The following is a 21,143-nucleotide window of genomic DNA, read 5'->3' on the forward strand; positions in this document are numbered from 1 at the left end:
TAGCAGTAATGCCTGCCCCAAATTATTGGGAGAATTAAACAAAGTACTGGATATAAAACAGTGAACATTCAGCAAACGTGAACCACCATTTATCAGGACAAGGGATTACAGTTACTTTTGTAGAAGTTTTAAAATGAAATTAATTTACTTCAAAAATGTCATAAGCCAGGTATGGTGGTGCAGCCCTATAATCCCAGTGATTCCATAGGCTGAGGCAGGAGGATTGTAAGGTCAAAGCCAGCCTGGGCAATTTAGTGGGATCGTTTCTCCAAATAAAAAATAAAAAGGATTGGGGATGTAGCTCAGTGGTAAGCACCTCTGGGTTCAGTTCCTAGTACCACACACACACACACAAAACACCCCCCCACGCCCCCCCTCCCCCCCCAATACCAGCTCACACACACCAAAGTTATTTTAGAGAGTTAGGTCTGATAGTAGCACCTATAGTCCTGCGTACTTGGGAAGCTGGGAGAAAAAAATCCATATTTGAAGTATGGTTTCTATTGCATGACTATTGCTTTTGCACCGTGGTAAATTGGAGAATCATAAGTGGAGCCATTATGAGTTGGGAACCATCTCTACTTTCCAGGCAGCGGGGAATTTGGCAGGAGATAACTAGGCATAAAGACTTTGTGAGAAGTTCTGCCCTTGGCTAGGTGTGCCAAGCCATGTGGGATTAGGAGTTGCTAGAACGCAGTCCTCTGAGGTTTTCCTTCCACCATGGTACTGCTGGGTTCCATCTCAGGCCGGTTTTCTCCCAAGTTAAAGTCACTCATGCAAATTGTGGCATTGTAAAGCCTTCCCAATAGAAGGATGTGAAATTGTTTGATGTGTCCCTTCTCTGCCTTCCTGCTTGTGAAATGTTCCTAGGTTGCAGGATAAATGAGAGGCTGTAGGAACTTTGTGTTTTCTTTCTTAGTCTTTTAAGACATGAAGGGCATCTGAAAGGCTGAGCTGAGAGCTACATGGCACCTCATCAATAATTCAGGCACTGCAGAGGCTGAGGTGGCATCTTCCTTGTGCAGTTGGCTGGTGAAGGAGAGCCTCACCCCAGGGATGGCTCTATCATACTTCCTTCATTCCTCAAGCCGTCACCCTGCCACTTGCAGCCTCTTACGCCCAAAGTCTTGTCCCCTGGCCCATTCCCTCTCCACCTTTGCCTTGAGCTTGACCCTGGCTGGGCTGGATGCGGGTGGACAGCTAATGGGGCCCTTTCCCACCAGCTGTAAGGCTTGCTTTTGGGAGCCCCAGCCTGTGCAGTGTGCTGCTGTGAACTAGTTCTCTGCTCAGGGGCTGGTGAGGCAGACTGCCCATGCCCGGGGGTTTGTGAGGTGAGCAGTGGGCTCACACTCTGTAGCAGTGACACATTAGGGCATCTTGCAAGTGTGATTCCACTGTCCTCAGGAAGAAGGGGTATGGGTGAGAGGAAGTGACCTTTCGCGTCTGGTATTTCCCCTTCTCTTCCCTCTTCTGCTTTTGTATACCTAAAATATGTGAATTAAATGAAAACCTCCAGCTGCTGTTACTGTCTCAGGTCACCCAAACAGATGCCCATCTGGTCGAGCCATCTTTCTTGGTTTTTTCATCAGATGTGGATATCTGGGGACTAACACCAGCCAATCTGAAGACTGAATGCTAGAGCAGTTTGGATAAGCCTTAGTGTGGATGGTCAGCTGTCAGAGGTTGGGATCCTGTGCTCCAGTGGCTTTTCCAGACTCCTCAGGGTTTTTTCTCTTGATCATGAATCTTGTCACACTTAAGCATTTGGGAAATTTAAGACAGATGTTAAAATCTTGTTTGCTCCAAATGCCATAACTCCCCCCGCCCCGGAATCAATTAACTTGGAAACCTCTTTCTTGCTTACCACGGAATCTTTAAAAACAAAAAACAAAAACCCTCAACCCTGGAAATATATTTTAGATTAATGACTCTCATTGCTGGTGGGAAGGGCAACTTTGTCCTCTAAGATGAAGACCTCTGGGGTCTGTGAGTCAGTGGTAGGTGATAGGCCATCTGCACCTGGCCACCATCATTTTTTCTGACATTATAACTGACTGTCGTCTCCTTTCTGCTGGTTTTACTGCTCTGAGGAGATATGTTCTGGAAGCGTGCCAGAGTTTTAAACTCAGGAGGTCACACAGAATGCAATGACTGGACACTGTTTTTTTTTAATAAGGTCCTGAGAAGCTAGGGGTAACAGTCACCCTTGGTCCTTTCTGCACCACTTCCTAGGGACAGTGTCAGACAAGGCTTTTGGGCTTTGAGGGAGGGAACTAGTCAGGGGGCCACTTTTCTGAGTAGCTGGAACTAAGGCATGTGCCACTTTATCTTTGCTTTGTCTTTGCTTAAGTGTTTGCTCCTTGGCCTCTGGCTTTTCCATATTGTTGTAGTTTTTTTCTGCTTTTTCAGGATTTTCCCTTTTCCTTTTTTGAAGGTGTTAGAGATGGAACCCAGGGCCTCCTGCATGCTAGGAAGTGCTACCCCAGCCCTGCTTTTCGCTTTGACTTTCCTCTCTATTTGCAGATCTTCACGCTCTTTTCCTCCTATTTTCATTCTCGGTATTTTTCTCTGCATTTTCTTTCTCCTCTTCCTCCCCCTCCCCCCCCTCCTCCTCCTCCCCCTCCTCCCCTCCTCCTCCTCCCCCTCCTCCCCTCCCCCTCCTCCCCCTCCCCCCTCCTCCCCTCCCTCCCCACTCCTCCTCTGCGCCCCCCCCCCCCCCCCCGCCAGGGATTGAGCCCAGGGGCTCCCTATCACTGAGCTACATCCCCAGCTGTCTATTTTTTATTTTGAGACAGGGTCTCACTAAGTTGTCCAAGCTGGCCTCAGACTTGCACTCCTCCTGCCTCAGCCTCTGGGCTGCTGGGATTATAGGTGGGTGCCACTGCTCCCAGCCTGTACTTTCACTTCTTTGTCTGCTCACAGGTGTTGGCGTCCCCCAGAGGAGCTGACTGTATTCTGGGCATTATTTTTAACCCGAAATGACCTTTTTCAGCATCACAATTGCAAGTGACGGGTGCGTATTAGTTCAAAGCCAGTAATCATCACTGGAAGCAACCCTCCTCCCCTGGTTTTCTTCGTTATAGAAATTGGATAATAGCGTTCAGGAAATTTTTTTTTTTAATATTTATTTTTCAGTTGTAGATAGACACAATATCTTGATTTTTTTTTTTTTTTTAATGTGGTGCTGAGGACCAAACCCAGTGCCTCACACATGCTAGGCGAGCACTCTGCCACTGAGCCCAACCCAGCCCTTCTTTAGGAAGTTTTGAGAAATACTGTGATCCCACTTCGCAGACAATGCTCCTTCTACCTGTACACTGAGGAAGAAGTTTCTAGCACATGAACTCTGGGGACACATTCAACCCACAGTGCTCAGTAACTCACACCAATACTTGGGAGCCTTTCGCAGCCAACATTTTAGTGACTCCTAATTCCCTAGCAGGCACTCTTCCTCAGATGTCGCCTTCTCCCCATTGAGGGATGGCCTGTTGAGGTCAGCTGAGAGGTGGTGGACTTGGGAGCTGTGTGGACTTGGCCACTGGCCAGGATGGATCCAGGCATGCTGTACATGGCCTTGCTTAGCCGGATGACCCTCAGTGAGGCGGTTACTTCTCTGAACAGCAGTCTCAGGAACCTGGGGGGCTGGAGTGTGGACTGCCTTCAGTGCCAAGCTGAGTACTTTGAGTTTCCTGCCTACTGTAGTGCGAGGGATCACTGACCAGCTCTCTTCTTGTGGGTGCTTATCAGTGTGTTTTTCTATGCTGTCACTCAGGTAGCTGATAGAGGACGGACAGGATAGGTTAGGACAAGACCCAAGGCAGGGAAAACCAGTTGGCAACCTTCATGCCTGGTAAGTCATGATCACGTGCAGAAATTCCTGTTCTGCTTTTGGAGCCAGACAACAATGTATTTTGGTAATGACGTAATTGCTATCAAGGTTGAGAGTAAACTTAATGGTACACACTTGAGTCCAGTTGTTCTAGGCCAGCCTGAACAATACAGTAAGACCTCATCTCCAAAAAGAAAGAAAAAAGAAAAGAAAGAAAGAAAACTGAGGTGGAGGTGAGGGGTGACAATTTTTGTTCCAGTGTGTCCACTTTTGACCAATATCTGTGGTTTTGTTTACAGATTCCCACTGGAAATCCATTATATGAATCTTATTATAAGCAGGTAAGTTTAGCCGATGTCTCTTTATTGATTGGTTGACTGGTGCCAGGGTGGAACCCAGGGCTCTGCTCATGCTGAGCACACGCTCTTCCACTGAGCCACACCCCAGTCAACTAATGTCTTTTTGGTGAATCAGAGAGTGATAGAACTGAAGCACAATCCCAAATTGATGCCCCACTGACGGGCCTTTTTGTCCTTTTCTGTTCTCTGAATTGTTGTGGTGACTTGCTGCTTACTTGTTGCCCATTTGCTACAGAGTCACCTTCACTCTTGGTCTCCCACTTCAGGTGGATCCAGCGTACACAGGGAGAGTTGGGGCGAGCGAGGCTGCGCTTTTTCTAAAGAAGTCGGGACTCTCAGACATCATCCTTGGGAAGGTAGGTGAAGATGAATAGTGATTTCTGTGGCTGCTCAGGGTCCCCTGATAGATAGAGGCCATTTACCCAGATCTCTGTCCCTGGGGCCCCGCCTCCTGGGCAGTGGCCTGGTTAGTGTGAGCCTCTGGCACTGAAACTGCTGGATCCAAATGTCTAGACAGCAGCCACCATCTCTACTTAGGTAGTAGACAGAGACCTGGGCACTTTTGGGGTCTTGATAGCTTGTGAGTTTATGTTGGGGTGAAATGATGTGATAAGCATTACTGGCTTTGAGGTTGAGTGGACCCCAGTTTCTCCAGGCCCTGCCACCAACTGGCTGTGTGCTCATGGGCAGAGGTTGCCTCTCCTGCAGTGCCAGGCATGGTCACCCCCACCTTGCAAGGCTATTGGTTTGGAAGGCCTACAGCAGACGGGTGGTGGTGGCTCTCGTTTCTGTTTACACATGCCATGATCAGCCAGTCACACTCATGGACGTTTTTGTATTTCCACAGATTTGGGACTTGGCCGACCCAGAAGGTAAAGGGTTCTTGGACAAACAGGTATATACACGTTCACTCAGAGCAAGGGGAGGGACTGGGCCAGTGCCCCCTAGGCTGGGTGACCTCCAACCTTCCTTCCATGGACACTTCTGCACTGTCAAGGGTTGTTAGACCCAAGCACAGCTAGCAAAGTTAAAGTGGGAAGTTTTCCCTTTGAAAGGAAGGTCTTCTAAGGCTGGGCTCAGTGGCAGAGTGCTTGCCTAGCATGTGTGAGGCCCTGGGTTCGATCCTCAGCACCACATAAAAATAAATAAAAATAAAGGCAGTGTGTCCATCTACAACTACAAAAAAAAAAAAAAAAAAAAACTGAAAAAAAGAAAGGAAGGTCTTCTAAATACTTGGTGCCATCTCTCTTGGTCAGATATCTTTTAATGTTTTGTGACCTTATCAGTGATTAAAATATTTTTAAGACTCTTGGGGCTGGGGTTGTGGCTCGGTGGCAAAGCACTTGCCTAGCATGTATGAGGCACTGGGTTTTATCCTCAGCACCATATATAAGTAAATAAAGAATAAAGGTATATCAACAACTAAAAAATATTAAAAAAAAAAAAAAAGACCTTTTATTGGGCCGGAGTTGTGGTTCAGTGGTAGAGTGCTAGAAGGCACTGGGTTTGATCCTTAGCATCACATAAAAAAATAAAATAAAGATGTTGTGTCCACCTAAAATAAAAAATATTCTTTTTTTTTTTTTTTTTAAAAAAGACTTTTTATTTTGAAATAACTTTAGATTTTTGTAAAAGTTACAAAAACACTTTGGAGGGTTCCTGTGTATCTTTCACAGCTCTCCCCCAGGGATGGCGTCTCCTGTAACCATGGCATGGCAGTGAAAGCCAGGCAACTGAAGATCGTCAGTGGAGTTCCTCAGCGGTCTTGCTTTGGTCGTGGTTTGTAGTTCTGAGAAGTCTTATCTCACACACAGATTTGTGTAACCACCACCACCAACACCACATCAGGATACAGGACAGTTCTGGCACCCCAAAGACTTCCTAGTGCTGCCCCCTTGGCCGTCACACTGTAACCTCTGGCAAGCACTGGGCTATTCTTCATCACAGTGATTTCATCATTTCATGAATGTTTTATAAATGGAAAAATCCTTTTTTTTTTTTCCCCTTCTCCTTTTTTGTGGTGCTGGGGATTGAACACATACAAATGGGATTTTTCATTATTGTACTTGAATGTAATTTGAAGTGGTTTTAGATGTAAGTTAAGTTAGTTGCCCTTTCTACAAACTGTATTTGAAGGTCCATTGTTGTTGGGTTCCAGGGCCCATGCTCCAGCCCATCTAGAAGACACTCGACCATCACTAGACAAATACCTCTCTGCATGTTATAGGTGCTGAGAATTCTTGTGCAAAAGGAACCTGTCCCCTTCCCTAAGGCAATTCCTTTAAGTTTACTTCTGTCCCCCTTTCTCATCACCCCTCTGTGGCACTGTGCATTATATAAGGGCTTCTGGGGACATCAGCCTGAGAAAGGTAGATCTGTTGCCTCTTTGAAGACACCTTTAGAATAGTCACTGTGTTCGTAGCTTTAAAACAGACCATGTTCTTAGACCAGTTGACCCATTTAAAACAAAAAACAAAAAAGAAGTAGGTAATGCCCAGAAAGGCCACTAAGCCAGTGGTGTGGCTGGTTCTGGGTGAGGTGGTGAGTGGGGAGGGCTGATGACCTAGTTCAGGTCTCAGTCCCGGTGTGTGAGGCGAAGTTCACGTCGGGTCTCTGGGGGTAAGTGCGAGATGCTCATTCAGTAGGGCCAAGGGGACATGGTGAATTGTGAATATAAACTCCTAAGCAACTGGGTCTACTTCCAACTGTTCGTTTTAATATTAATATTTCTTTACTTATTTATTTTTGTGGTGCTGGGGGTGGAACTCAGGGCCTTGCACGTCCTGGGCAAGCATTTCCCCTGAGCGTGTCCCAGCAGCATACACATATTTGATCCCTCATTTGCTGTCTTAAGCATTTTAACTGGTTGCTTCATATGATATAGCAATACCTAAACGCTAGGAGCTCTTTTTTAAAAAAAAAAAAAAATGTTTATTTGAAATTTCATGGTGTTCTGGACACGTGGGTATGGGCCAGTGTTAGCATACGCATTCCGTGGGTCCCCAGGTGAGTCCTTTCAGCTTTGGCACAGTGTTTATTGTGGAAGTCAAATCCCTCTTTCCCTGAAACCTGTTGGTGGAGACAGCTGTTCCCTGCCATCCCTGGCCTTGTGGTGTTGATGCCTCCCCTTTTTTGGGTTCACAGGGTTTCTATGTTGCACTGAGACTGGTGGCCTGTGCACAGAGTGGCCATGAAGTCACCTTGAGCAATCTGAGTCTGAGCATGCCGCCGCCTAAATTCGTGAGTGTCAAAAACCTTCTCATTCATTGTGTCCAGTGCCACCTACGCACGTGTGTACACACATAGCTCCCGCTTCCTCGCACTTTCCTTTTCCTATTGAATGAAATTCACATAATATAAAATTCACTATCTTAAAGTACCCAGTTCTATGATATATAGAACATTCACAGTGTCATCCAGCCGTCACCTTTGTCTAGTTCCAGAGCATTTCTACCATCCCAAAAGGAGACCCATTAGCACTCATTCCCCGCTCCCCTTCCCCCCAGCCCCTGGCAGCCATCCTCTGGTGTCTCTCTCTGGATTCGCCTGCTCTGGTCATTTCTATAAATAGAGCCACACAGCGTGTGGCCTTTTGTGTCTGGCTTCTTTCACGCAGCACAGGTCCGTCTATGCAGGTCAGCGCTCCACTGTTTCCTGTGGCTGAATACTATTCTGTTGTGTGGATGGACCACATTTTGTTTCTTCTTCTGTCCATTGGTGGACATTTGGGTGTTGCCACCTTTTGGCTGTTGTGAATGACGCTGCTGTGAACATTTACCGACAAAGATTTGTTTGAACACCTGTTTTCACTCCTTTTGGATCTCCACCTAGAAGTGGGGCTGCTGGGTCATGGGGTCATTCTGTGCCTGACTTTTTGAGGTCTTCCTCTGTTTTGAAAGCTCTTTGAAATACGGATCCCTTTCAGTCCCCTCTTTCTGCTGAAATTTAATTCTGTGCTAGCCACAAGGGAATGTTTCTGTTTGTCCTCAGCACGACACCAGCAGCCCTCTGATGGTCACGCCGCCTTCTGCAGAGGCCCCCTGGGCTGTGAGGGTAAGTGAACAGGAGTGGCTCCTTGGCTGTCCTTGGCATGGAGTTGCTCTAGCCATTCGTGGTGTTGTTCAAACCATTTAGTAGGACCAGTGTGTCACCTGTTCTGTCTTAGTTCGAGTGGCCACAGGATGTGGGTGAACCTTTTCAAATGAAAATCTTTTTCACTGTCATTGGGAGTTGTCTACCGGGGTAAACAGCTGAGTTTCAGAAGTTGAGCTTGTAAGAGCTGTTAGTGAGGGCTGGGGATGTGGCTCAAGTGGTAGCGCGCTCGCCTGGCATGCGTGCGGCCTGGGTTCGATCCTCAGCACCACATACAAAGATGTTGCGTCCGCCGAAAACTAAAATATAAATATTAAAAAATTCTCTCTCTCTCACTCTCTCATTCTCTCTTTAAAAAAAAAAAAAGAGCCATTAGTGACGGCTGGACATGGTGGTGCGCCTGTATTCCCAGCTGCTTGGGAGGATGAGGCGGGAGGGTCTCTTGCGCCCAGGAGTTCAAGGCCAGTCTGGGCAACATATGGAGACCCCATCTCAATAAAAATAAAAAAATAAGGGTCTGTAGTTACAATCCTTTATTCTTAGATCCCATTCTGTGATTTTGCCTCTTGTGTTAGTTAATATGAATACAAGAGAAAGCTGAGACCTTGCTTGTGTCTACGACCCCAAATGCATCTGGTTTATTTTTGGCCAGTTGTCACCGTGCCACTCTTCCCTTTGAGGCTCTCATTGCTTTCTGATAGCTGCTCTCTCAGCACATAAAATATTATTTTTAAAGACAGGATGTGTACAAGCTCCCACTTCCTCATATCTTCTAGTAAGCACAGAATTTCTCCTAAGGGACATGAGCACGGGGTGAGGACACACACTCCCTCATGTGAGGCTTCCCCCTCCGCTCCTCCTTGAGTTTGGCTTTTGACTTTTTTTTTTTTCTTTTGTGGTGCTGGGGATGGAATCCAGGGTCTCACACATGCTAGGCCAGTGTCCTACCACTGAGCACCACCTCCAGTCCCAAATTTTCTCACCTTCTTCTTGCAATAAATTAAAGATAAACCTCCCCTGTGCCCCAAGCATTTTAGTCCCATTTGTACATGATCAGTTTGTTCCCTTCTTGGAAAGATAATGGAATCGGTTGGGATCAGGGCAGGGACAGGGTAGGAAGAGGTTCGCGTGTCCAAGGAGTCTGAAGTGTCTTCCTCTGTAATCTAGTAAGCACTTGGCCCGCGGTGATAGCGCTTCTGGTGGGTTTTCCTCTCTGGGGAGTCCAGGCTTTGAAAGTGAGCTGCTTTGACACAAGACACAGCGCCCGAGAGATCTCATTCTTTGAAACGTTGCAGCTCTGCTCCCTCATGGGTTATGTTCAGGCTTCTGTGCAAGAGCTGGCAGCTGTAGGGTCCTGGAGGCCTGACAGAGGAGCCAGGGCGGGAGGGACCAGGCGCTGTGACCGGGTGGACTGTTGTAAAGAGTGTACATTCCATTCAAGGTGCAGTGAGCAAATGGATCTAAGGGTCAAGTATTTGTTCCCAACGTGAGCATTCCTGGGCTTCCTGAGCCCCTGAGCCAGCAAGTGTGATGGCTGAGAGAATCCAGACACTGGGGACGGGCACGGAGTGCTGGCTCTCCAAGTGCAGCTGCTAGTGTGCGCCGTGTCTGTGTGTACACTTTCTTCTATTATCGATGGTGCTTTTTTCTTTAAAAGATTTATTTTTCAGTTTATTATTTCTTGCAGTGCTGGGGATTGAACCTAGGGCCTTGTACGTGCAAGTCAAGTGTTCTACCATTGAACCATATCCCCACCCCTAAAAATTTTTTTTTTAATTGTATAATACAGCATAAATTTAATGTCAGATGGCATAAAACCTACACACCTGTAAAAGTACAGCAGTGAAGATGCTTTCATGTTGCTGTGCGGCCATCACCACTGTCCATCTCCTGCACCGTCTCATCTTCCCCAAGTGAAGCTTTGCACCCGTCAGACACCAGTGCCCTCTTCCATCCAGTGCCTTGTAACCACCCTTCTGCTTTTTGTGAATTTCACTAGTCTGTACCTCCAGTGAGAGGAATAAGACAGCGTTGGTCCTATGACTGGCTTCTTTAACTCAGGATCATGTCCTCAGGGTTTGCCCATGTCATATTGTCTCAGAATGTCACTGTAGGGTGTCGGTGGACACTTGTTAAGGGTGGGTTCTTGGTGGCCCTGTAGCTCCTGCATGTGGTCAGAATGAGAGGGGAGCAGGCTGCTTTCCCTTGTTCCACTTCATGGGGCCTTTATTTCCCTCAAGAGAGGAGACTAGAGTTCAGTGTTCAGACCCTTCTTGCCAGCAGTCCCTTCTGTGCTGCCTGCATTTTAACTTTTATTTTTCTCAGGGTGCTGGGGATGGAACCCACAGCTCCCCACGTGCTAGGCAAGAAGAACCCGACCATGAAGCTGCATCCCCAGCCCGATGCTTGACTGTTAGAGAGAACTCCTGTGTTTACAGTTGAAGTTGATCATTATTTGCTCAGAAACTAAAATCTGTTTGTTTTTGTCCTTTCTGGCGTGGGGGCTCCTTACAGGTGGGTGGGAGGCTCGTCTTTTTCTCCCTGCAAAGGCACCACCCCATGTGCAGGCGCCCTCATGTGTGCTCAGGCAGCCCCTGGGGCAGAGCAAGATCCTGGCCAGCTGCTCTGTCCTGTTTACATTGCCCCTGGGCCCCAGGTTGCCAGAGAGCTGTTTCTATTAAGGCCTGAATTCACTTTGGACCCCCGAGGGGCCCAGTATGCACTAAGATCCTAGAGCACCGTTAGCTAAGGGCCATGGTGGGTCCATGACCATTTTCGTTCGGCCTTGGGTCAGAGTTGGATTGGGATACACAGGCACCTTCATGGACTCTCGTGGTTTATTTCTTTCCAACCAGGTGGAGGAAAAGGCGAAGTTTGATGGCATTTTTGAAAGCCTGTTACCCGTCAATGGTTTGCTGTCTGGAGACAAGGTCAAGCCAGTCCTCATGAACTCAAAGCTACCTCTTGATGTCCTGGGCAGGGTAAGTGGGCACGGGTTGGTTTTCCACATTCTTCACTGCTGCTGTCTTGGTTGTCACCATTCTCCCTCGCTTGGGTACTTGCAGCTCTTCTGTGTACCATCGGGAGCTGACTGTGGATGGAGAACCACACTTGGGCTGGCTCAGGGCCTGTCACAGGTGCACCTAGCTCATGAGGAAGATGATGGAATCCTCCCATTTCATGGATGGGGAGGCAGGCTTAGAAGTGAAATTGCTGCCTACAGGGCAGGCATAGAGCTGGGCCTCTGCCCAGTGCTGCCCCCTTTCCATTGTGCTGTGTGGGCATGTTCACCTTTTTTTTTTTTTTTTGTGGTGCTGGGGCTTGAACCCAGGGCCTTGTACATGTGATGCAAGCACTCTACCAGCTGAGCTATATCCCCAGCCCCCATCTTTTCTATTTTTTATTACTTTTTTTTACCTGTCAAGCTTAAGGTTAATGTACTTTCTTTCTTTTTTAATATTTTTTATAATAGACAGACACAATACCTTTATTTTTATGTGGTGCTGAGGATCGAACCCAGTGCTCACACATGCTAGGCAAGTACTATAGCTCCAGCCCAAGGTAAAGGTACTTTCAACTCTTGCAAATTTAGGAAAAATTTTAGACCTTCCTTTTTTTTAAAAAAAGGCTCACTTTTGGACTAGGGTTGTAGCTCAGTGGTAGAGTGCTTGCCTTGCACGCATGAATCCCTGGGTTTGAACCTCAGAACCACATTAAAAAAATAAATAAAAATAAAAGATATTTTTAAAAAATTTATTTAAAAAAAGGCTCATTTTTGGTCCTATTTAATACACATTTTGGGGGGGATATGGTTTCCTATTCCAGGATGGTTTCCCTCTAACAAGATTAGAGTTGTAACCTGTGGGTTTTCTCTGTGCACAAAACTTGGTTCTCTGGACTCAGAAAAGATCACTGTTAGTGTTGTCGTCTCTCTGAATGGGATCTCTGCAGTGGGGTGGGGGAGGTTCAGACCCAGGGTAGAGAGGCCCATGTAGGTCCTGCTGCGCCAGCCCATCCTAGGTGTGCCTCCTCTGGGTCTCGCTCCCGACCTTCAGCAGAGCTGTGGGGAACGGCTCCCCCGAATTACCTAAAAACACATACAGTCTCCAAAGCAGGTTTGTAGGCACCAGCCCAGCTTGGGTAGAACCTTTGTTGATACTTTATTTTGAAGTAGGACAGCCAGGGGAGGGGAGGATGAAGGGAGCCCTTCATCCTCACATTGGCCATGGTGTGGATGTGCAGGGCCTTGGTGTAGTGGCCTGTTCTGACATGGTGTGTGCCTTTATCTGGCAGTCCTTGCAGAATACCCAACTATGGAATGTTAATTCCAACTACTGCATTCGTCCCTGCTTTGAGCCCATCCCCATGTCATCATCCCTGCTTTGTGCCTGTCCCCATGCCATCTGGGTCTGATGCAGCCGTCTGTACACTCGCCCTGTGTGCTCGAGTTCACCCGTGCACCTGCGCGTGCATTCTCCTGTGGAATATGTGTTCATCTCTGTGTCTGTATTCGTGCTCTGTATGCCCAGGCGTTCGAGTGACCATGCACTTGTGCATCTATGTCTGCACGCTTGCATTCCTGCACTTGCTCATTCAGGTATCCACATGCATCGCTTCATTTAATGAGCATTTTTCAGAGCTTGCTCTGGGCCAAACCTTGTACTGACCACTGGGAAGGTGGGAATGAAATGAGAGCCAAGGAGGCCAAATAAATCCACAAAAGAAAGGTTAAATTATTAAAAAATAATAATAATAAAAATAGAAGATCCTAACAACTGAGGGCTTAGGACGCGCGGGCCCTGAGCTGGTGCTCTGTGGAGGAACTCATTGAACACTTGCAGCTGCCCTGTTATGGATGGTGGTGCCTCATTTTCCAGATAAGGAAACTGACCTTCAGGGTGATTGATAATCGCCCCCAGTCACACAGCAGCAAGGTGTGAAGAGGGGATGAAGTACTGTAGTGGGCAGGGTAGGGCAGAGTGAGAAGTATGTCCCAGAGGCCTGCCCTCTCCAGTGGCCCTGCACTGTGCCTGCTGCAGCGGGGCTCCCTGAGGGGAGTGGTGGAGGGGAGGCCTGACTTGCTGAGCAGGGGGCAGGGGAGAGGTCTCTGCAAAGAGGTGCCCTAAGATAGCTCCTCTGGGCAAGGGGACTCAGGCAGACAAGGAGTCAAACAGTCAGGACACATGATAGCTTGGGTGAAGGCACAGAGGCCGGAGGCCGCATGACATACTGGCAAGGGATTGGGTTCTCACTGGGCAGTTCTTCCCTTATGGACATTAGGTAAGCTTTGGAGACTTTCTGGTTGTCACACCTGAGTCCAGTGCTTTTGGTCTTGTGGGGATAGAAGCCAAGGATGCTGCCCAGTAGTGCACAAGACTGTCCCCTCCTCAGAGAATGACCCAGCTGCAAAAGTCAGTAGTGCCAGTGTGGGGAATCCCTGGTCTAAGGGGAGAATTGTGGAGCCAGCGAGGCCTACTCAAGTCCTGGCTGTACAACCCAGTCCCCAGAGGTCAAGATGGGGTTGGTCAGAGACGGACAGCAGCTAGGTTGAGAGAGACGACTGTGGGAGGAGGAGCAAGGATGGATGTTATTAGCAGGCAGGGCCGGGTGTATGTTCTGCTTAAGACTGGAGGCTCGGCCTCCATGGAATTGGAGAGACCTGTGCCGAGTGTGCAGCAGTAGAAGTGGAGAGGAGGAGTGGATTGAGAGCCTCTGTGGACTGAAGTCCCCATGACTGAGCAAAGGTGAGGGGTATGCTGACCCATGAAGCAACATGGGTGGACCCTGGGAGTCCACTTTGCTTCAGGCCCATTGCTGCCTGGGTTAGGCATGTGTACAGGTCCTGGAGGGCTGACTTGGCCCAGAAAGGCAACACCTTAATTGTAGCCTTAGACACATTCTGGAACCCAGGCCTGTCCACTGTCTTCAGGGGCCAAGTGGCTTGGCACTCTCCTTAGCTTCTGTCTCACCATTTAGCCTTGAGGAGAGGAAACGAGACCCCATAGCTACACTAATCTAGTGCCCACAGCCTGCCCAGCCATGCACTCGGTGGGAGGGGGCTGGGTTGGTGGGAGTGTGCAGGGCTTGTGTTTAGGGCCATAGAGTGTCAGAGACATCTTTTCCATCTAAGGTTTCTTTGTAAATCAGTCAAAAAAAAAAAAAATCAGGGCTGGGGTTGTGGCTCAGAGGTAGAGCACGCCTCTAGCATGCGTGAAGCACTGGGTTCAATCCTCAGCACCATATAAAATAAAGACATTGTGTCCACCTATAACTAAAAAATAAATATCTAAAAAAAAAAATCAGATTTGTATAACTTTAGCTGGACATGGTAGCGCACACCTACAATCCCAACCACTTGGGAGGCTGAGGTGGGAAGATCACAAGTACAAGGCCAGTTTCAGCAACTTAGTGAGTCCCTGTCCCAAAATAAAAAGGGCTGGGGATGTGGCTTAATGGTTAAGCACTCCTGGGTTCAATCCCCAGTATCAAAAAGTGAAATAGTCTAGCCTTGGACATGACTGCATCATGAGGCTTGTCAACAAAATGAACACGGTGCAGAAAGGATCTGGGAATGAGTAGTGCCTCATCCGGTGATGGCTTTTCAGAGCCACAGACTGGGTCTTGGATACATTGATGGCCTCGTCCTCACCCGTGAGCTCTGTGGATTCAGAATCTGAGTTCGGGTGGGCAGGGCTTGCTGTCACCCAGGACCTTTATCTCCATGTAACCTTCACTGATCTGTCCCCTGCAGGTGTGGGATCTCAGTGACATTGACAAGGATGGACAGCTGGACCGAGATGAGTTTGCTGTGGTAGGCCCCTACTGTGTCCCTTTCCCACACTGCTGAGGAAGAACATGTGCAGCTCACGTGGGGGTTTCTGGATTTGATTTTCTTTAATTAAAAAAAAAAAAGTGTTTATTTTGCCATAATTCCTGATACATAGAAAAGTTGCAGTAATACAGAGAAACTTCCTTGTCTTCACCCCCATTCTCCAGTGTTACTAGTTTACCATGTTTGTTTTATGTTTCTCCTCCCTCCCATGTATGTCTTATTTAGCTTGTCTAGTTTATTACTGTTTTACTGGAGGTAAAGTTGCAACATGAGCTTTGGAGAAACACATGGAACCATAGCCACTGCCACCACCCTCCTCCTCCTCCTCCTCCTCCTCCTCCTCCTCCTCCTCCTCCTCCTCCTCCTCCTCCCCTCCTCCTCCTCCCCCCTCCTCTTCTCCTTCTCTCTCCTCCTCCTCTCTCCTCCTCTCTTCCCCTCTCCCTCTTCCTCCTCCTCCTCCTCTTTCTCCTCTTCTTCCTCTTCCTTTTCCTCTACCTCCTTCCTTCACATCTTTGGCCTTTTTCTGTAATCATGGGATTTATTCACTTATCTCATTTCATTAAATCTCAAAAAGTAGTTCCTTGTAGTTAAGGATGATGCTTTAATAGATAGTAATTAAGTCCTACGAAACCAAAAACAAAACAAAACAACACTGTGGATTATCTGGGAGTTCCTAAGTAGTAGAAAAACTGAAATACAATACAGGTTGAGGATTCCTTATCCCACGTGTTTGGGACCAGATGTGTTTAAATTTTTTGTTTGTTTGTTTTTTTCAGATTTTGGAATTTTTGCATATACATAATGAGATATCTTGGGGATGGGGTCTGGGTCCAAATGCAGATTTCATCTGTTTCATATGTACCTTATACATAGCCTAGAGATCTCTTTCTCCTATATTTTTACCATTACTTACCATATGAGGTCAAGTGTGGAGTTTTCTACCTGTGGCATCTTGTCAGTGCACAGAAAACTTCAGATTTTGGAGCATTTAGAGTTTCTGATTTTTTATTAGGAATGTGCAACCTATGTGCCCAATATGCATCTGTTGTCCTAGAGATTTTAGATATTTTTAAAATGTGGTTTTACAGTATGCATCTGAATCGAAGCATGATTATTTTTACTTTCTGTGTGTATAAAACCTTTAAAATTTCACACTTTCAGTTAAATTTAAATCATGGTCCAAGAAAATGATAAACTTCAGCCATTCCCTTTCTAATCCCATACACCTGCCTGAGTGGTGAAGGGACCTGCAGTAGTCCCCCTTACCTAAACTCCAGGTACTTCTGAACTGGATATGCACCATGTTTTTTTCTATATATGAAAAAGTTCAGTTTGTAAATTAGGCATAGTAAGATTAATAACAATAAATTACAACAATATATTGTTATAAAAGTTGCATGAATATGGCCTCTTTTTTTCTGGAATTTTCCATGTAATGTTTTTGGATCACAGGTAACTGAACCCTCAGAATATAAAACTATAGATAAGGGGGAACTGCTGTACATAGAGTCTGGCCTGACTGGATTCGCTTTGTGCTCATTTCAGTCTTGTGCAATTAGACAGATGTTCTGTGAACTTATGTATGGGAAGGTAACTCATCAGAAAAGATTGACTTTTTTTAAAAACTCTGGTCAGCTGGAAAGCATCCTCACAGACTGTCTGCTACATCCCTACAGCCCCTGGAAGGGTGGCCCTTCTCCTGTCCTCTGTAGCCTCCATCCTTCCCCATTGTCTCACTGGTTCTTGTTTGTGCCCACAGGCCATGCACCTAGTATACCGGGCCCTTGAGAAAGAGCCAGTGCCCTCTGTCTTGCCTCCGTCACTCATCCCACCGTCCAAGAGAAAGAAGACGGTGTTCCCCGGTGCCGTACCTGTCCTGCCAGCCAGCCCCCCACCCAAAGATAGCCTTCGCTCCACACCCTCCCATGGCAGCGTCAGCAGCCTGAACAGCACAGGGAGCCTGTCTCCCAAGCACAGCATCAAACAAACACAGGTATGGCTGAGCCCTCTGAGGTTGTGGTCATTCTGAGCAGAATGTACTATTTCTTGGGAGCAAGTGAAATTTATTATTAAATGTTATTGTTATTTGTTTGTTTCTTAGGGGGTTACCAGGGATTGAGCTCAGGGACTCTCGACCGTGAGCCACATCCCCAGCCCTATTTTGTATTTTATTTAGAGACAGGTCTCACTGAGTTGCTTAGTGCCTCACTTTTGTTGAGGATGGCTTTGAACTCGTGATTTTCCTGCCTCAACCTCTTGAGCAAGCTGCTGGGATTACAGGCGTGCGCCACTGTGCCCGGCTGATGAAATTTTTTTTTTTTTTTTTAAATACTGCAGGGATTCAGAATTAACTTTCTTATTCACTTGAACTTCAGTAGTCATCTCTTGGTATCCATGGGGGATTGGTTCCAGGCTCCCCAGAGGATGCTCAAGTTCCCTATTTAATAAATATTAATATTAATACCTTTTCAGATGAGAATCTTTTTCACTGTAATTGGGAGTTGCCTGCTGGAGCGAACAACTGTTTCAAAAGTGGGATTCTTTTTTTTTGTTTTTTGTGTTTTTAGTTGTTGGTGGCCCTTTATTTTATTCATTTATGTGCATGTGGTGCTGTGAATCAAACCCAGTGCCTCACACATGCTAGGCAAGCACTCCACCATGGAGCCACAGCCCAGCTCCAGCAGTGGGATTCTTAAAAGCTGTAGGTGGAGCCAGGCATGGTGGTGCCTGTGCTCCCAGCTACTCGGGAGACTGAGGCAGGAGGATCGGGAGTTTGAGGCCTGCTTGGGCAATGTAGCAAAACCCTGTCTCAAAACAAACCACCCAAAATTAGAGGTTTCTTGTTTTGGCAAATGTAACTGCTCAGTGGGCTCTGAATAGAAGGGTACCTTTGAGATTGTCTGAAACATGCAAAAAAGAGAATGAGTTTAGTCTGGAATCATGTTTCATTTCCAGCCTCATTTGTTCTTTCAAAGAAAAAGTAATGACAAGCAGGTGGCCAGACACCATCCCACACAGCTACAGCATCCGCTAACGACAGTGAGCCGGGGGTAATCAGACAGTGTTTTCTCTTGCTTGTGATGTACTTGTTAAGTATTCAGCTCAGGAGGCTCATTGCCAAGGAGCTGGAAGGATGCAGCATTGTCCCCAGAGATTAATGAGACTTCGGAGAGAGCTGAAGGGGCTCAGTCACGGGGGCTCACCGGCTCTCCTCACTGCCCCAGCTGGTGGAGAGGGAGGGACAGGATGCCGCCGCTGCTGGCTGTTAATGAGCCCAGAGTCCTGATGGCCCATTAGCTCCCCAGCCATGCCTGGGTGCAGGAAGCCACCCATGAAATTGTACGTGAACCAAATTGACGAGGAAGCCATTAGGTAGGAAATCCTGGCATTGGGAACTTCCAGTTGCAGCCTTGCTGGTTTGAGAAAACCCAATGCATGTGGCCTCCTGCTTAGCTCCATCAGAGGTTCTGCATGGCACCAGAGATGGCCGTGACCCATTAAGAACTAAACAGCCTACTTACCCCTACCCCATTCTGTTTTTCATGTAGAAGCTTCTATCGAATCCTTTTGATCTGTTCCATTATAAATAAAGCAAATACGGGCTCCTTTCTTTGTTAGAAGCTGTACCCCTCTGGTCGGCTTAGCCCATTGCTGCCCCAACTCTGAAAACTTAATTTCTGGTCTCTTGGGTTTATTTTTTGGTACCCTTTTCTTTGCTTTTATTTCTCAGCCAGCCCATTCCTCTGACGGGCACCCTTTCCCTTGCTCACACAGAACGTGAGCGAGACCCCGGTGCATCCTGAGTGTCTTGAGGTTGCCACAGGGAACATGGATGATAAGCAAGTCAGTGGCCCAAGGAAGGCCCAACAGCCTTGAGAAAGCAGGGCAGGGCCCAGCCTGGGAGTGCTAGGGGCAGGGAGAAAGTGATCCTGTGGATGAGTCAGCTGGAAGGCCACCAACGAGGTGACGGCAGAGCTGAACCTGACAGGAAGCCATCAGAGGACCAGCCTGTCTGAAGCTCTGAGTTGGGAGCACCTATTGTGTTCTAGAAACAGGTGAAGGCAGGAGTCGGGTGAGCCAGCGCAGGGACGGGGGGTCGGAGTGAGGTTGAGGGGGCCATTTAGCACTTGCGTGAAGTGTTTTCCAACACAGCCTAGCACCTTGCATCTGCAGAATTCCTTCCAAGAGTTCTTGCTAAGTATACATTTTGTCTTCCTGGCCAGGAAGCAAGTGGAGCTGAACTCACCTGCTGGCCCAGGCAAACCAGCCTCCCTGGTCACCCCACAGTTGTCCCCAGGTCATGGGGGCGTGCTGCCAACCCCAGCTGGACCCATTTTACCAGTGGCCTCTGTGTGGGTAGGTGGGGAGGGTACCTCTCCTCCTGCAAGGACAGGGGCAACTGGTGGAATCACAGTCAGTAAAATGGACATTTCCAGGGACCCCCCAATTGACATATGCCCCCCTTCTCATCCTCCGGCCCATGACTCTGTCCGGAGTACCCCAGGGGCTTCCCAGCTCTGCCCTCTGACCAGGTTGGGGCAAAATTTCTTTCATTCATCAGGGACTGTTCTCCTTTGTTTAGGTTCTGTCACTGTTGAACCAGCTTGAAATCCCTGCTTTTTCTAGGGACACACAGCTTCAAGGAGAAGGCTGTCCCATGTTGTTGGGTTTGTAACCACATTGGCATCAGAGTCTTGCCACTGGTGTGCCCCAAGGCCCCAGAAGGCAGGCAACAAGTTCATTTTGTTGGTACAGCAAATACTGGGACTCTTGCCATCCCAGAGTTGTAATTTCTTAGGACCTGTGGGACATCCACTGTCAATATAGCCTGTCGGTCTCATCGTCACCTCTGGGGGATCCCTGGCTTCTGAGATGAGTTTGCTCTAGCCACTTAACATAAGGCAGCATCTTAGTACACTTCCTGTTGTTGTAACTGAATCCTACACACTGAGCGGTTAAAAGAAGTTTATTTGGCACACAGAATAAAGATGGAGCCTGAGAAGGCCATCATGAGGGTGCACGGTAGCACGGGAGGGCATTACTTGGTGAGGCAGAACAAGCCTGCTAGAGAGAACTCACTTTTATAGCAAAGCCACTCCCAAGAGAACCCAGTAATCCCTTAATCCACGAATGTGTCTGTCCATTTGTGTGGTCATCCTTTCCCGTGGCTGTGATAGAATACCTGAGATAATCGACTTTTAAAGGGGTTTTAGTTTGGCTCACAGTTTCAGAGAATTCAGTTTATGGCTCTTAAACACATCAGTCTTTTTTTTTTTTTTTAGAGAGAGAGATAATTTTTTTTTTTTTTAATGTTTATTTTAGTTCTCGGCGGACACAACATCTTTGTATGTGGTGCTGAGGATCGAACCCGGGCCGCACGCATGCCAGGCGAGCGCGCTACCGCTTGAGCCACATCCCCAGCCCAACACATCAGTCTTTGAGGGGCGTTGGAGATCCAAATTATAGCACCTTTCATGAGAGCAGATCCCTTACTACCCAGTCACCTCTGGTCCCACCTCTCAACACAGTAGCACTGGGAACCAAGTCCCCAGCATGGTGTTCTGGAACACGTTTAAACCATAGCCAGCCCTTTTGTCACTAAGTTTCTTTTACATACAGGTTGGTTGGTTGTGGTTGATTGGTTGGTTTGGTGGAGATTGAACCCTGGGGTGTTATACCACTGAGCTGCATCCTAGCCCCTTTTTTATGAATTTCGAGACAGGGTCTTGCTAAGTTGCTGAGGCTGGCCTGGAACTTGCAGTCCTCCTGCCTCAGCCTCCCAGGTCTCTGGGATTACAGATGTGTGTCACCATGCCCGTATTATGTGCATCTTCACAGCCACCCCAACTGCTCCACAACAGACCCAAGGCGGCATCCACAATTTACCTGGTAAAATGCCCCAAGTACAACCTCAGTCTGTTTTACCATCTGAACTTTCACTGTTTAAATCAGGTCCATAGATTTTGATAGTTTTTGGTAAATTCCTTCCTATTAAATTATTCTACCCTCTACCTGAAACCCCAGGACTGAA

General features: G+C 47.5%; 1 protein-coding gene across 9 annotated transcripts in view; it reads left to right on the forward strand.

Annotated features, from left to right (window-relative positions):
* Nucleotides 1-21,143, forward strand: part of Eps15l1 (epidermal growth factor receptor pathway substrate 15 like 1) — a 94,611-nt gene that overhangs the window by 18,274 nt on the left and 55,194 nt on the right. For 8 of the 9 annotated variants that reach the window (XM_046436505.2, XM_046436506.2, XM_046436507.2 and 5 more), the window contains exons 2-9: nt 4,129-4,170; nt 4,455-4,544; nt 5,036-5,083; nt 7,333-7,428; nt 8,179-8,241; nt 11,136-11,261; nt 15,032-15,091; nt 16,872-17,105. In XM_046436505.2, coding sequence (XP_046292461.1) covers nt 4,129-4,170; nt 4,455-4,544; nt 5,036-5,083; nt 7,333-7,428; nt 8,179-8,241; nt 11,136-11,261; nt 15,032-15,091; nt 16,872-17,105 — 759 coding nt within the window. The remainder of the gene's footprint in view (nt 1-4,128; nt 4,171-4,454; nt 4,545-5,035; nt 5,084-7,332; nt 7,429-8,178; nt 8,242-11,135; nt 11,262-15,031; nt 15,092-16,871; nt 17,106-21,143) is intronic. The other variant, XM_046436508.2, reaches the window with a different exon arrangement.

This window comes from Marmota monax, unplaced genomic scaffold, assembly GCF_021218885.2.
Source record: "Marmota monax isolate L192 unplaced genomic scaffold, Marmota_monax_Labrador192_F-V1.1 WCK01_AAM20220418_F8-fsc00021, whole genome shotgun sequence".
NCBI classification, from domain to species: Eukaryota; Metazoa; Chordata; class Mammalia; order Rodentia; family Sciuridae; genus Marmota; species Marmota monax.